General features: G+C 46.6%; 1 protein-coding gene across 1 annotated transcript in view; it reads left to right on the forward strand.

The window, feature by feature from the left end:
- PFKM (phosphofructokinase, muscle) overlaps positions 1–14,884 on the forward strand; it is a 47,477-nt gene extending 32,593 nt beyond the window's left edge. The window contains exons 17-22 of the mRNA XM_081848930.1: positions 697–861; positions 2,280–2,341; positions 3,273–3,384; positions 9,161–9,260; positions 13,277–13,382; positions 14,163–14,884. Of these exons, the coding sequence (XP_081705056.1) occupies positions 697–861; positions 2,280–2,341; positions 3,273–3,384; positions 9,161–9,260; positions 13,277–13,382; positions 14,163–14,310 (693 nt within the window). The 3' untranslated portion in view covers positions 14,311–14,884. The remainder of the gene's footprint in view (positions 1–696; positions 862–2,279; positions 2,342–3,272; positions 3,385–9,160; positions 9,261–13,276; positions 13,383–14,162) is intronic.
- Positions 14,885–16,277: the final 1,393 nt, after the last annotated feature.

The following is a 16,277-nucleotide window of genomic DNA, read 5'->3' on the forward strand; positions in this document are numbered from 1 at the left end:
CCCGCCCTGTGGAATGCCCTCCCATCAGATGTGAAAGCAATAAACAACTACCTGACATTCAGAAGACATCTGAAGGCAGCCGTGTTCAGGGAAGTTTTTAATATGTGACATTTTAGTGTACTTTTCATCTTTGTTGGAAGCCGCCCAGAGTGGCTGGGGAAACCCAGCCAGATGGGTGGGGTACAAATAAATAATAATAATAATAATAATAATAATAATAATAATAATTATATATCTTCTTTTAGGAATGTGGGTGGCGCTGTGGTCTAACCCACAGAGCCTAGGGCTTGCCGATCGGAAGGTCGGCGGTTCGAATCCCCACGACGGGGTGAGCTCCCGTTGTTTGGCCCTAGCTCCGGCCCACCTAGCAGTTCAAAAGCACATCAAAGTGCAAGTAGATAAATACCTTCGGCGGGAAGGTAAACGGCGTTTCCGTCCGCTGCTCTGGTTTGCCAGAAGTGGCTTAGGCATGCTGGCCACATGACCCAGAAGCTGTACGCCGGCTCCCTCGGCCAGTAAAGCGAGATGAGCGCCGCAACCCCAGAGTCAGCCACGACTGGACCTAACGTTCAGGGGTCCCTTTACCTTTTACCTTCTTTTAACTTGCAAACGTAAGAGTTGCCAAAAAGTTATGTAGAGAATTTGCCCCACTCTGTCTTTCTGAGCAGGATGCCATTTGTTTGTTTAATTCCCTAGACTTGTGACCGTATCAAACAGTCTGCAGCTGGCACCAAGAGGCGGGTGTTCATCATTGAGACCATGGGAGGATATTGCGGCTACCTGGCTACCATGGCGGGACTGGCTGCCGGAGCAGATGCAGCCTATATTTATGAGGATCCTTTCACCATCCATGACTTGGAAGTGAGAACTGTTTGCAGAGGCCAGAGGGGGTTGTTTCCTTTTTGAAAGCTCCTGGGAGTGCAGCATAGTCTAGATTGAGTTCCTCTCTCCACTCTTAGCAGCCTCTGCTGTAAATACCTGAATAGTCATTCCAAAACTGTGCGCTGGGGCAACACCAGTATGCCGTGAGAGGACTGCTTGTGTGCCATGAGAATAAATGAGAGGAGCGTTCCTGCATGAGCGTTCCTGCCTTCACTGGAAGCAGGTAATTCTGTCCAGTCTCTGCTTTGGATGTGACCGGGGTGTTCAGTCACTCCCAAGAGAAGAACACAGCAGAATTGCCTCTTACAATCACTTCCAATTCAGACTCATTAACAGAATTGCCTGCCTACAGAAAAGGTTGCCTGTTGTATCTCTGCATGAGTCACTTCTTTAGGCTTGCTCCGAAGTCAGTGACTCATGCGTAAACATAGGGGCTAATCTTCTTTTTTTTTTACATATAAATTTTTGTTAATTAACATCAATAAATAAAACAAAACAAAATACATTAATTTCACATCGTTTTTCACAACTTATTTCTCTTTGGGACTTCCCTCAGCTGTTCCGTAAATCATCCATAGTTATAATTTTAATTACACATTTTTCAAATTTATATTGACATTGTTTATCTCTTTTTTCCTATTCCCTAGTTTAGACAATACTTCTTACTTTTTCACAGTGCTTCTTTAAATCCCTTAAGCATCATCTGTCCCTCACTTAAGTATTCCAGATATTCCACAAATTTCCCCCCGTCCTCGATGAACTTTTGGTCTCTTAAGTATCTAATCTTCCCTGTCAATTTATCTAGCTCTGCGTAATCTAACAGTTTCATTCTCCACTCTTCCACGGTCGGTATTTCTTGTTGTTTCCATTTCTGGGCCAGTAACACTCTTGCGGCTGTAATTGCATATTGAAAAAATTTACAGTAACCCATAGGGGCTAATCTTCTTTAAGAATGGGCAATTCCTACTCTTGCATACTCTAAAAGCCAATGTTTTCAGAGGCAAGAGTGAAAATGCGTACCTATAGTTCAGGAGGAAAGTGAATCTCAGGCATCTCACAGTGTAACACTATGCAACTGTATGTGCAGATGACAAACGTGTGAAGTCACTAATGTGAATAGTTTTGGGCCTGCAGTTTGACTTTATTAAGTGGCTTAATCTTACTCCTTTCATATTCACAATCCAAAACGTGACGTCACAGGCTTTAGTGCAAAGTTTGCATGTCCCACCTTCACGCAGGAAAGTCTTTCCAGGAATACTCCTTTATAGAAAATAAGTCTTGACTGTATGATGATGGGGACTGGAACTTGGCAGCAAAAGCTATGATAGCTGGGAGATGTGCTCACGTGTAGTTTCAGAGACGGAAAGTGAAACCATGATTCTCTCTTTGGTAAACAGATGAATGTGGAGCATCTGACTGAGAAAATGAAGACCACAGTGAAGAGAGGTCTCATATTGAGGTATCTTACTAGGCTTAGCCATCAAACAGCTGGGGATTGGATGCTCAGAAGTGGTTTCCGTTAGCTAAAAAGAGCGAAGATGGGCAATACCATTGCAGAAGTGGTGGAAGCAGTTTTCTTCTTCTTTTAAGCTTTAACCATGTGTGCTTATAACTTTCTATTCTGAGCTGGGTTCTAAAACATCATTGCTTCTGCAGCTTTTCAGCATGGTTCATTTTGAAAGGGGAACATTTAGATAAGGAAGCAATTGTTGTTCCAGAGTTTCCGGTATGTTTTCCAGGCACTCATTGCAAAAAAGAAGATGACTGATTTGGGGGAGGAAATGCATTTGTTGCTCCAAGCCAGCTTTAACTGCACAATCTGATAAGTGATTTAATCCGTAAAGGAATTTGCACCTGGGTCTCCCATCACTGCCAGCACCACACTGACTTTCGCTTATACTAGAAGAGAAAGCAGGCTAAGGTCAGAATAAAATTATGGTGGGCAGAAGCAGTTTATTATGGAGCAATAATGCATTTCCAGTATAAACAGGCCGCAGAACAAGGGAAATATTTAGTCCGTTAAGCTGTAGGGCCCATTAGCCAATCAGACAAATGGATGTGAATCCTGGGTCTACATTCATACAAAATACAGAAAATTCTACACACACACACACACACAGAGAGAGAGAGAGAGACAGACAGACACACACACACACACACACACAGCGCGTCCCTCCACCCAGCCAGCCAAGCAAGAGGCATTTTCATAGTACAATGACACATTCCAGCCAGGCAAAAGTAGTTGAAGAAAGCTCAAATCACCTGAGGCTTTCCCCCCTCTCTTAGCACTGTGTTCTACCATTCCATCTCTTTTCTTTTAAAGCTAGTTCTCAATCAGTGTAGACCTGTCTTCCTGCCTTATCCATCCTGGGTGTGTTCTCTCTTTCTAGGAATGAAAAGTGCAATGAGCACTATAACACCGAGTTCATATACAACTTGTATTCTGAGGAAGGGAAAGGCGTCTTTGACACCAGGAAGAACGTCTTGGGACACATGCAGCAGGTATGTCTGGAGCCTGGCTATACCGCTACAGCTGCTCAAGCAAATAATACTGCTTTTAGTTCCATGAATGCAGAGAAATTGAACTTGGGCTGAAGACCGAAATAGCCCCAAAGGACTGGTCCCATCTAGAGGCCGCTAGTTGACCCACGCTGTCTTATGTTTTGTTCCAAAGGGAAAACACACAGACACAACACACACACACACTGCCACCGAATTCTGTCTCCCAAGCACTCTTACAAGGCCTCTCTACCAGCATCAGAGGTGGAGAAATGCCTTTCTTTTTTTTTTTACTCTTCATAGAAAGATGGCCATCTGTCATGGATGCTTTAGCTGCATTGCAGGGGGTTGGACTAGATGACCCTTGGGTCCCTCCCAATTCTATGACTCTATAATAAAAGGGAGAGTCTCTAGGACCTCTCTGCAGCACTGGGGCAGTGGGAAATGGCTCTCTTACCCTGTGAAGAGCAGACAGAGGGATTTATGTCCTGATCACAGTATATGGACAGAGATTTTAGTACCCAATTTCAAGTGCTGAGCACCAGGCTGCTGAGATTGAAAGATAAACCTGGAGCGGTTGGTGGGTCACTTCCTCTGCCAGGCTGTGCAAGGCCCATAGCCACTCCTGCTGCAATCGATCTTCCATTTGGAGGCTTTTAAACCACAGAGCCTAGGACTTGCTGATCAGAAGGTCGGCGGTTCGAATCCCCGCAACGGAGTGAGCTCCCGTTGCTCGGTCCCTGTTCCTGCCAACCTAGCAGTTTGAAAGCATGTCAAAGTGCAAGTAGATAGGGAAAGATCTGCCAAAAAAGCTGAAAAACATCTTCATGTATGTGACAACGTCTGTGAGAGTTTTAATAGCACAAGGATGGAAGACTGAAGAAACCCCAACTAAAGAATCATGGCAAGAAAAATTGTTGGACTATGCAGAACTGGCAAAACTGACATACAAGCTACGGGACAAGGATAACTGTGACTTTAAAGATGAATGGGAACCCTTTACAAAGTATTTGAAGACGCAACAAAGCGAACTGGACTCCTTGGCTGGCTTTGAATAATAATAATAATAATAATAAATTTTATTTATATCCCGCCCTCCCCAGCCGAAGCCGGGCTCAGGGCGGCTAACAACACTAAAACAGTACAGCATTATAAAACAGTATAAAAATGGATTAAAATGAATTAAAATCAAAATTGATGGCAACCATAAACTAAAGTTTTGTAAAGATTGCCAGAGGAGGGAGTCAGGCTGCGCCCTGACCAAAGGCCAGGTGGAACAGCTCTGTCTTGCAGGCCCTGCGGAAAGATGTCAAGTCCTGCAGGGCCCTTGTCTCTTGTGAGAGAGCGTTCCACCAGGTTGGAGCCGCAGCCGAAAAAGCCCTGGCTCTAGTTGAGGCCAGCCTAACCTCTCTGTGGCTTGGGACCTTCAAGATGTTTTTATTTGAAGATCGTAAGTTCCTCTGTGGGGCATACCAGGAGAGGCGGTCCCGTAGGTACGAGGGCCCTAGGCCGTATAGGGCTTTGAAGGTTAAAACCAGCACCTTAAACCTGATCCTGTACTCCACCGGGAGCCAGTGCAGCTGGTATAGCACCGGATGAATGTGATCTCTAAGCGAAGACCCCGTAAGGAGTCTCGCTGCAGCATTTTGCACCCGCTGGAGTTTCTGGGTCAGTCTCAAGGGCAGCCCCACGTAGAGCGAGTTACAATAATCCAGTCTGGAGGTGACCGTCGCATGGATCACAGTGGCTAGGTCAGGGCGTGAGAGGTAAGGAGCCAACTGCTTAGCTTGGCGGAGATGAAAGAATGCCGCCTTTGTTATAGCTGCAATCTGCGCCTCCATGGAGAAGGAGGTATCGAAGATTACACCCAAACTCTTAACGGACGGTGCTGGCACTAATTGCACCCCCGCAAGAGATGGGAGTTGCCCCCTCAGCCCCCTGTCGTCCCGTCCCAGCCAGAGGACCTCTGTCTTCGAAGGATTTAACTTCAGCCGGCTCCCACGTAACCATCCAGCCACAGCCTCCAAGCATCTGATCAGTGTGTCTGGGGCAGAGTCCGGGTGGCCGTCCATCAACAGATAGAGTTGGGTGTCATCAGCATACTGATGGCAGCCCAGCCCAAAACTCCGGACAAGCTGGGCGAGGGGGCGCATAAAGATGTTAAAAAGCATTGGGGAGAGTATTGCACCCTGGGGCACACCACACACCAAGGAGTGGTGGGATGACAATTCCCCCCCAAGCGCCACCCTCTGTCCCCGACCGGAGAGAAACGAGCGCAGCCATTGAAGGACTGTGCCCTGGATCCCCACGTCGGCAAGGCGGTGGTCCAGGAGTTCGTGATCGACCATGTCGAAGGCTGCTGACAGGTCTAGAAGAATCAGCAGCCCCGACCCGCCTCGATCCAGCTGCCTGCGGAGATCATCTGTTAGGGCGACCAGAGCCGTCTCAGTCCCATGACCAGCGCGGAAGCCGGACTGGAATGGATCCAGAGCTGATGTTTCATCCAGAAACCTACCAAGCTGTTCAGCAACCGCTCTCTCAATCACCTTACCCAGGAATGGAAGATTCGAAACCGGGCGGTAATTGGATAGATCTAAGGGATCTATAAAGATGTTAAAAAGCATTGGGGAGAGTATTGCACCCTGGGGCACACCACACACCAAGGAGTGGTGGGATGACAATTCCCCCCCAAGCGCCACCCTCTGTCCCCGACCGGAGAGAAACGAGCGCAGCCATTGAAGGACTGTGCCCTGGATCCCCACGTCGGCAAGGCGGTGGTCCAGGAGTTCGTGATCGACCATGTCGAAGGCTGCTGACAGGTCTAGAAGAATCAGCAGCCCCGACCCGCCTCGATCCAGCTGCCTGCGGAGATCATCTGTTAGGGCGACCAGAGCCGTCTCAGTCCCATGACCAGCGCGGAAGCCGGACTGGAATGGATCCAGAGCTGATGTTTCATCCAGAAACCTACCAAGCTGTTCAGCAACCGCTCTCTCAATCACCTTACCCAGGAATGGAAGATTCGAAACCGGGCGGTAATTGGATAGATCTAAGGGATCTAATGATGTTTTCTTTAAGAGCGGGCGCACCACTGCCTCCTTCAGTTCCCCTGGGAATGTCCCGGTGCCAAGGGACAGATTGATGATATCCCCCAGGGGGGCCCGCACCTCGTCTGGACACGCTCTAATCAGCCAGGACGGGCACGGGTCGAGAGGACATGTGGTGGGCTTTCCAGCTCGGAGGAGTCTGTCCACATCGGCTGGGGATATCCGGTCAAAGTGGTCCAATACTGAACCCGAGGGCAGTCGAGGGGCCTCCAGTTCCTTTATTGTATCCAAATTGGCAGGGAGGTCATGGCGGAGCAACAAGACCTTCTCCGCAAAAAAGCTCGCAAATGCCTCACAGCTGTGTGTCAAATTGTTATTTAAATTTGGCTGTCCTTCGAGGGACGTTAAAGACCGAATTATACTAAATAATTGCGCCGGGCGAGAGCTAGCGGATGCAATGGAGGCCGAGAAGTAAGACTTCTTAGCGGCCTTCACTGCCATCTCATAGGTTTTCATAAAAACCCTATAAGATGTTCTTGAGGCTCCGTCACGGGCACCCCGCCATACTCGCTCTAGCCGTCTGAGGTCCCGCTTCATTTTCCGGAGCTCCTCGGTAAACCAGGGAGCCCGGTTTCTGCGGGGTCGCAGAGGGCGCTTAGGTGCGATCTCATTGATGGCTGCCAGGAGCTGGGTATTCCAGGCCTCAACAAGCTCAGTCAATGAGTCGCCAGGGGGAGAAAGGCCCCGCAAGGCTTGACGGAATCTATCAGGGTCCATCAGCCTTTGCGGGCGAGCCCAAATTGGCTCGCCACCCAAGCAGGGTGGGGGTGGAACGTCAATCCTGGCTTTCAGGGCATAGTGATCAGACCATGGCACCTTCATCGAAGGAAACATGATCACATCTATACCGATGCCAAAGATCAGATCCAGCGTGTGGCCTGCTTGATGTGTGGGGCCCGAAACAAACTGGGAGAGCCCTAGTGTCGCCATGGAAGACACCAGGTCCAGAGCCTGCGAGGAGGGAGTGGCATCAGCATGGATGTTGAAGTCCCCCAATACCAATAGGTTAGGGAACTCCAAGGCCCAGCCGGCCACCGCCTCCAGCAGGCCTGACAGGGTGGCTGCTGGTGCGCTGGGTGGCCGGTACACCAGCCAGACAGCCAAGCTCACCTCGGAGCCCCACACTAGGCCAACACATTCAATGCCGGGGATCGATGGCGATGGTAGAGCCCTGAAAGGACAATCTTCCCGGATTAATAACGCCACCCCTCCCCCCCGGCCCACAGTCCGCGACTGGTGGAGGACGGAGAAACCCGGGGGCGCCATCTCTCGTAAGGTAACAGTATCCCCTTCGCGCACCCAGGTCTCAGTCACACATGCCAGGTCAACCCCCTGCGAGGTGAAGAAATCTCGCAGGGTGGCGGTTTTGTTGCCTATAGACCTGGCATTGCACAACACCAGTGACGGAGGTGAGTAATCCTTGCTCACCCTACCCTCGTCTCTCGGGATGGGGCGCAGATTGGAAGGGGTACGAGCATATCTGTATCTCGATCCCCTTCGCCTATGACATCTGCCCCCACCGCCATACCTCCCTTGCCCCTCCACAGTAGGAATCCCAAGCCTCAGACTCACCTCCATTTACAGAATATAAAAGCAAACAAACAAAAACAATTATACGAAAATAAAGCCAATCCCCACCCCACTCCACAACCACCCCACCCCAACCCAAAATAGACCAAAACAAAATAAAAATACATGGATAAAAATCACCGCTTATGGTGGTACAACAAAGCAAAACAAAACAAAAAACCCACACAGTTTAAAACATATAAAAACACTTCAAACAACCGCTGCCGCAGCACCAATGTCCCCAAAGGTGCGGCAGTGATGAGCGTAGGCCCCCGCCCCAAGGCCTGATGGAGAGTGGCCCTGCAGGGGGAAGCCCTCCCCACACGCACGGCGAAGCGGCAGCAGCGGTGTTCCGAGGCCTCCTTGAAGCCTTATATGCTGAGGTGGAGTCTGGGGCCCACCCCCAGGCCCAAGGTGGAGAATGGGCTTGCAGGGGGAGCGGTCCTCCCCAAGACTCACCGGCAAAGCGGCAGCAGCAGTGTCCCGGGCCTACTTGGAGTCTTTTATGCTGAGGTGGAGTCTGGGGCCCGTCCCCAAGCCCAAGATGGAGAATGGGCTAGCAGGGGGAAGAGCCCTCCCCACACGCACGGCAAAGCGGCAGCAGCGGTGTTCCCGCATTCACAAACTTTTTATTGATAATAATCAGCTAAATAGTTTGAGGATCTATACAACTGTGTAACATGCAGAAAGCAGCATTTTTAGAGAAATCAAAGACTGGAACAGAGGGGGAGGGAGGGGGAGGGAGGAAAAATGGGGGGGAATAAGGATAATATGTTTCTGGATAATATGTTTTGTTTTAATTTTGAATAAAAAGGTATTAAAAAAAATGTGCAAGTAGATAAATAGGTACTGCTCCGGCGGGAAGGTAAACGGCGTTTCCGTGCGCTGCTCTGGTTCGCCAGAAGCGGCTTAGTCATGCTGGCCACATGACCCGGAAGCTGTACGCCGGCTCCCTCGGCCAATAAAGCGAGATGAGCACCGCAACCCCAGAGTCGGCCACGACAGGACCTAATGGTCAGGGGTCCCTTTACCTTTACCTTTTAAGCTATTCCTGCCACTATGAATCTCAATGACAATCAAGCTGACTTTCCCTTTACCCATCACAGGGCGGCTCACCAACTCCCTTTGACAGAAACTTTGGAACGAAAATGGGTGCTAAAGCGGTGGCGTGGATGTCCGGGAAGATTAAAGAGTGTTCCAGGCATGGTATGTGGGTGCTTTTGACTGGGTAGCCTGTTACACTAGGTAGTTAGCTATGGCTGCTGGAGAATGAGGGATAGGAAAAAGAGAGAACAGAATCCAGATGTTTCTCCCTGTTGCATCATGCCATTAATGAATTTGGAAAGAGGCATCGCCCTCTAAAACTGCATAGGCTACTTGAGCTATCAAAGCCAGCTCAGTGTTGTCCACGGGTCACTGATAGGTTGTGCTCTCTAGGGTTTTAGATGGTTTTAGAGAGCCAGTGTGGTGTAGTGGTTAAGAGCGGTAGTCTCGTAATCTGGGGAACCGGGTTCGATTCCCTGCTCCTCCACCTGCAGCTGCTGGGTGACCTTGGGCCAGTCACACTTCTCTGAAGTCTCTCAGCCCCACTCACCTCACAAAGTGTTTGTTGTGGGGGAGGAAGGGAAAAGGAGAATGTTAGCCGCTTTGAGACTCCTTAAAGGGAGTGAAAGGCGGGATATCAAATCCAAACTCCTCCTCCTCCTCCTCCTCCTCCTCCTCCTCTTCTTCTTCTTCTTCTTCTTCTTCTTCTTCTTCTTCTTCCCAACGGGGATCAACCAGAGATTAAATCTGGGATATTTTTCATGTGAAGCAGGTACACAACCACAGATCTACAGCCCTGCTTAAAACTCCTGTTTTCAGGTGACTATGAGGGAGTCTTTGTAACTATACAGTGGTACCTTGGATTAAAAACTTAATTCGTTCTGGAGGTCCGTTCTTAACCTGAAACTAATCTTAACCTGAAGCACCACTTTAGCTAATGGGGCCTCCCGCTGCTGCCGCTGTGCGATTCCTGTTCTCATCCTGAAGGAAAGCTCTTAACATTTCTGGGTTAGCGGAGTCTGTAACCTGAAGCGTCTGTAACCTGAGGTACCACTGTACTTTATAGGGTTGTGTAGAAGTTGCCCCGGGCTGTTCCGCCCTTTTAATAGCTCTCTTCCCCCCCCCCTTAGAAAAACCACACAACACTTGCTTTTAAAGTTTAAAAATATCATGGCTTTGACTTGCTGTACTTGCTCTTGTCGGATTGAATGTACCAGGGAGGTAGTTGATACTTACGTTACTGAAACAGATTTACATGAATTTGTATCTGAGACTGACAGATATTTACAGACTGAGGCAGGCAGCAGCATAACACAACACACTTGCTGCTCTCACAGCTAAAGCTCCACATACAGTGATAACTGAACAAACTGGGGGGAAATTCCTCAGTATATATATTTATGACATCACAAGATTCTATGCTATAGCATTAACCCTTTGCATAGTATTTTGAATGCAGCATTCCCACACCTTTGGCGAATTACCGTATTTTTCGCTCTATAAGACGCACCCAACCATAAGACGCACCTAGTTTTAGAGGAGGAGAACAAGGGAAAAAAATATTCTCTCCCTCTCTGCGCAGCGCCTCTCCAGCAAAGCGGGAGGAGAAATGGAAGGGGCTCCGTTTCTCTTCCCGCTTCGCTGAAGGGGCGCTGCGCAGAGAGGGAAAGCTGCGCAGAGCTTCTCCAGCGAAGCGTAGTCAGAACAGCAAGAGGGATCGCTGCACAACGAAAGCAGCGATCCCTCTTGCTGTTCTGGCTTCTGGGATAGCCATGCCAAGCCTCTTCAGGGCAGGGGGAGCGTTCCTCCCGTTGCCCTGAAGAGGCTTCAGGGATAGCTGCGCAGCCTGCATTCGCTCCATAAGACACACACACACACATTTCCCCTTACTTTTTAGGAGGGGAAAACTGCATCTTATAGAGCGAAAAATACGGTAGTGATTCTGGTCTCAGTTATATTTTTAATGTTCAACTGATGCACTGTATTGTGCTTCATTACTGGCGAGTTTTTTGTTTGTTTGATTGATTTTGTAAGCCAATCTTGAAGACCCTCTGGCTAAAACTGTATTTTAATGGATGGTAATATCGTTTATAGAATGGGCAGCAAGGGAGAGGGCTCTCTGCTTGTGGACACCCCAGAGGCATTTGGCCGGATGCTGTTAAAGGAATGAGGACCCTGTAGCCCTGAAAAATAATTGTTTGACACCAACTCCCATCAGACCCAGAAAGCATGGTCAATGGGCCTGGATTATGGAAGTTGGAGTCCAACATTTGCAGGGGACTGTACACGCAGTTCCCACTATCCGAAAATTCACTTCTCCACACGTAAAGAATTATGCCCAAACCTTGCTAATCTTTCTGCAGATTCAGATATCCAGACAACCAGATTCCTTGCTCGTTTGTGCTTTGCTGGTTGGTGGCAGCCATTTTCACGCAGATACCATGGAGGCAAGGGTGGGGAGGACAAATCAAGAGATCAGTTTTTTTCTTTTGGCTGCAGCCGTTTCAGAAAGAAACCATGGAGAGTGGGGAAAGAGATGGGACAAATCCTGCATTAGAAATATTTCCATATTCTGCATCCCTTGCCTAACTAAAGATTTCCACGGAACGCACTGTGGTCACCCATCAGGACCTGTGTGTATAGATTTTACCAGTTAACGCTTTCTTCACATACACAAAAGTCCTTCCTGATAATTAACCAATTAATTCATATTTTCTAATTAATATTAAAATAAGAGCAACTGGGGGGGGGAATGGTGCCTTCTAGGACTGTAAGAATTTATTACCTAGTATTCATTGTATATGGAGTATATAGTATTGTATATAATATTCATTAGATATACATTTAGAATGTATATGGAGACAATTCTGGGCCAAGTTTATTTTCTTTATTAACCCTTTAGATTCCCTTCAACAACAGAGGTTCTCAGGGTGGTTTATGAATGCTATTTAAAGCGCAATAAGTGGGTGATAGCCAATGTTAATCATACTCAAAGAAGACCTACTGAACTTAAAGAAGACCTAATGAACTTAAATAGCATGGTTTTAGCTAGCTATCACCCATTGTGGCATTGATAAAAATACAAACAAAATAAAACAGTAAACAATCATCAATATTTTTTAAAAAAAACTTCAGCAGTGATAACTAATACAACATCACCCAGAACACTCTGGTGTTTTGCCCTATACTCTTGCTATACTGCATATCTGCTCACAAACATGGATTTTGACATAGTATGTTAAGATCTCTCCTGACATGATACTTTATTATGTTCTTTAAAATTTGATGAATTCATACAGTGGTGCCTCGCAAGACGAAAATAATCCGTTCCGCGAGTCTCTTCGTCTAGCAGGGTTTTTTTTTTTGTCTTGCGAAGCATCCCTATGAGCGGATTAGCGCTAGTAGCGGCTTAGCGGCTATTAGTGGCTTAGCGGCTTAGAAAAAGGGGGGGGGGACTCGCAAGACGTTTTCATCTTGCAAAGCAAGCCCATAGGGAAATTCGTCTTGCGAAGCGCCTCGAAAAACGGAAAACCCTTTCGTCTAGCGGGTTTTTCGTCTTGCGAGGCATTCGTCTTGCAGGGCACCACTGTATTTCTTCTTAATCTTCTCATCTCACACAGTTGAACCATTCCCAAATAGTAACAATCCTACATGCATCCTAATACTTGGGGAAATCTGGCAAATTCACTCTGAACTTTTCCCAGGGCTACATAATGCATTAAAAGCAAATTGTGGGGGAGGGGGTGTGTCTGGGTCCCCCCCAATATAAAACCAGTACAGATTTTGCCATCATTTTAATTTTATTGTCAATTGCTCACCACCCTAAGAAATTTTGTTCAAGAGTAGTCAAGGATTATTATGATTAACGGAAGGTTCTGCATTTTAACTGTAGACTAATAGTTGACTTTAACTTGTAACTTACTATATAACTTATTGTGGACTTTTCGCCACCAATCTCTTTCACACGAACAGGCATAAATACACCCAGATATTAAAATTCCCGAAGACTTCCTTGGGAGTATTATTACTGCTTTGCTGAACTATTTATTAATGTTTAGTCTGCATTTCAGAATAAAATCTTTCCAGGGTATCTAAGAATATTAAGCAATAAAAAATGCTAGTCCTCATTTTTCCAGATAATGAATTTGATGAGCATTTCCCACGATTTCTTTTTTCAGGTCGTATCTTTGCCAACAGCCCTGATTCAGCTTGCCTTCTGGGCATGCGCAGACGGGCCCTTGTATTCCAGCCCCTCTCCGAACTCAAAGAGCAGACTGATTTTGAGTAAGTGTCTCCTCTGTCTTGTAAACTCAGGCGAGGCAGAATCTGCACCTGCAGTCAGGGTAATCTGCAATCCACAATATATCTGTTAGAAGTCCAAGAACCTCAATAAAAAAAATATATGCAGAAGTGGTTACTAAAGACTCCCCAAGGCTGAGCCTTTTTGTGTGTGTTTTTAAAATAATATTTATTAAAGTTTTAAAGGTTACAGAAAGAAAAAGTAAAAATACCACATTAAACAAAAACAAAACAACACATCACAACATGAAAAAACAGAGAAATAAAATCCATTAAACAGAAACGAAAAAGCAAAAAAAATACAGCAAATCTTCTCATTACTTATCTTTCATTAGCTTATTTCCTTGACCTCCTCACACCTCCCTTTTTTGTATTCTAGATCAATTATCCATTTCAGCAAATCCTTTCCCTCTTTTAAAATTTTAGTCCTGTAATTTATCTTAATATAATGTAACTTTACTTTTCCTCCTTTCACCAATTAACAGTCAGTTGTTCCCAAATCCTTTATATCATTCCTACTAAAATCATATAATATCATTCCAACATTCTTCTAACAGTTATTAATTTTACAATGTTTCTGTAAAAGGCTGAGCCTTTTTGCAAAGTGACCGATTGTGTCAGAGCCATGGAATCAATTGTGCTCCAAAGCTTTCCATAGGCTTCCGATGCTGGACTACGATGGGCCTTTGAACTGCTCCAACAAGGCTCTTCTGATGTTCTTAGGTGTGTCCTGAAACGCTCATGATCTCTCTCTCTTTCCAACAGGCACCGCATCCCCAGAACACAGTGGTGGCTGAAGCTTCGTCCCATCTTGAAGATTCTTGCCAAGTACAAGATTGAGTTGGATACCTCTGAGACAGCTCAAATAGAACATATCACTCGCAAGAGAGTATCCGGAGAAGGCGCCCTGTGAACAGCTAGCAGCTCTCCCTCTTAGTTATGACACTTAAGGAGACCTCTAAAACAAAGTATATTTTTTTCCCACTCCCCCTTCCCCAGTTTAGCATGCAGCTGTCTCATCTAGTGTTTTGTGTAATGACTGGGACTGCATGCCTGCCACAAATGGAGGAGGCAACACCAAATGTCACCTAGTGCCATATCTGCAATATGTGAATGAATGAGTTAAAGGGAAATGTATGTTATTATATTCTACTCTTCCTTTTAGAAAGCTCAGGACAGCTGACATGGGGCTCCTGGTGGTCTTCTATTCAGGCACCAGGTCTACTTTTTCTTCTGCTTTACTGGTGCTTATAAGGTTAGGTGGCCCTCTGTCTGAGGGTGGAGTGGGGATTTCAAACAGGAATGGTCATTTCAGCTTAAGTTCATCATGTTGAAATCTGGACTGGACTGAATATATTATTTTTGCTATCAGGCCCTCTCCTTTGAACAGTGTTAGGTACCCCAGAACCCACAGCTGGGGTAAATTATAACTTTGTGATTCAAGCTCTTCCAAATGCTGACAATAAAATGGGAACTGTTTCACTAGAGGTTGCTGTTTGGATCTGCCATTTCAACACCATCTTTTTTCCTTCTTCTTCAGTAACATGCACAATGCAGGGGGAGTTGGACTGCAGGTATGGGAGATTTTTAAAAAACCAAGCAGCCAACTGGCACCCAGCATTCAAAATTTGTCAGGCACATTTTGCACCAGGCTATCAGCCACTTGCGACTGAGTCAAGATGCCCCAGATGCTAGGATGGTGCCTGAAGTCTCCACCATCTGATGGTGCATGCCTAGGGATCCTTGACTGTTTTCACACACTAGCATCACATCACGTAGAATTCTACCAGTTATATTTTATCTGCACAATCAGAATGAATTGCAGGAACTAAAAAGTCATCTTGAAAAATACAGTTTTTGAGCTGTCTGGCCCCAAAATGGCAACTTTGGTGACTGTAACCCAGGTTTAAAATGACCCATTGGGGCCTAGCTTATATATCTGAGTTTCTAATACTGCTGGCACCTGTACTAAACTAGACTGCATGTAAACTCTTCCATTTGCCAAAATACACACACCTCTCTTCTTATTTGGGGCAATCTCCACCTCCATGGATTTAAAACAGCCACTGTGAACATCGTTTGAAACCACCCTTATTAAGTGCATAAATATGCAGTGGTACCTCTGGTTACATACGCTTCCGGTTACATATGCTTCAGGTTACAGACTCCACTAACCCAGAAATAGTGCTTCAGGTTAAGAACTTTGCTTCAGGATGAGAACAGAAATCGTGCTCCGGTGGCAGCAGGAGGCCCCATTAGCTAAAGAGGTGCTCCGGGTTAAGTACAGTTTCAGGTTAAGAACGGACCTCCGGAACGAATTAAGTACTTAACCCAAGGTACCACTGTATGTAAAAGTGCAACAGCAGCCCTTAGACACATGGAACAAAGCTACATGCAGACACTGGGGTTTGTACAGTCATACCTCATGTTATGTCTGCTTCGTGTTACGTTCTTTCAGGTTGCATCCCGTGGCGACCCGGAAGTACCGGAAAGGGTTACTTCCGGGTTTCGCTGCTTGCGCATGCGCAGAAGTGCAAAATGACGTCACACACATGCGCAGAAGTGGCGAATCGCAACCCGTGCTGCTGCGGGTTGTGTTCTTTTCATGTTGCAAATGGGCCTCTGGAACAGATCCCATTTGCAACCAGAGGTACCGCTGTAGTGCTATATGCTTATTCTCCAACCTGCTAATTGATGGCCCAGCTAGCTACAAACAGTGCAACCGTACAACAGGAAGGCAGACTTCAGGCTTGTAGATTCTAGTTTGTTCCTGACTACAGTCCCAAAGTCTACTACCCCAAAGCTGGTGCAAAATGTAGCCAACACTTAAGGGAATTCAGTGGCACAGCTGAACGGAACTTGCAGTTCCTACACATGAAA

Source organism: Podarcis erhardii (assembly GCF_964252035.2).
Source record: "Podarcis erhardii genome assembly, chromosome: 2".
NCBI lineage: Eukaryota > Metazoa > Chordata > Lepidosauria > Squamata > Lacertidae > Podarcis > Podarcis erhardii.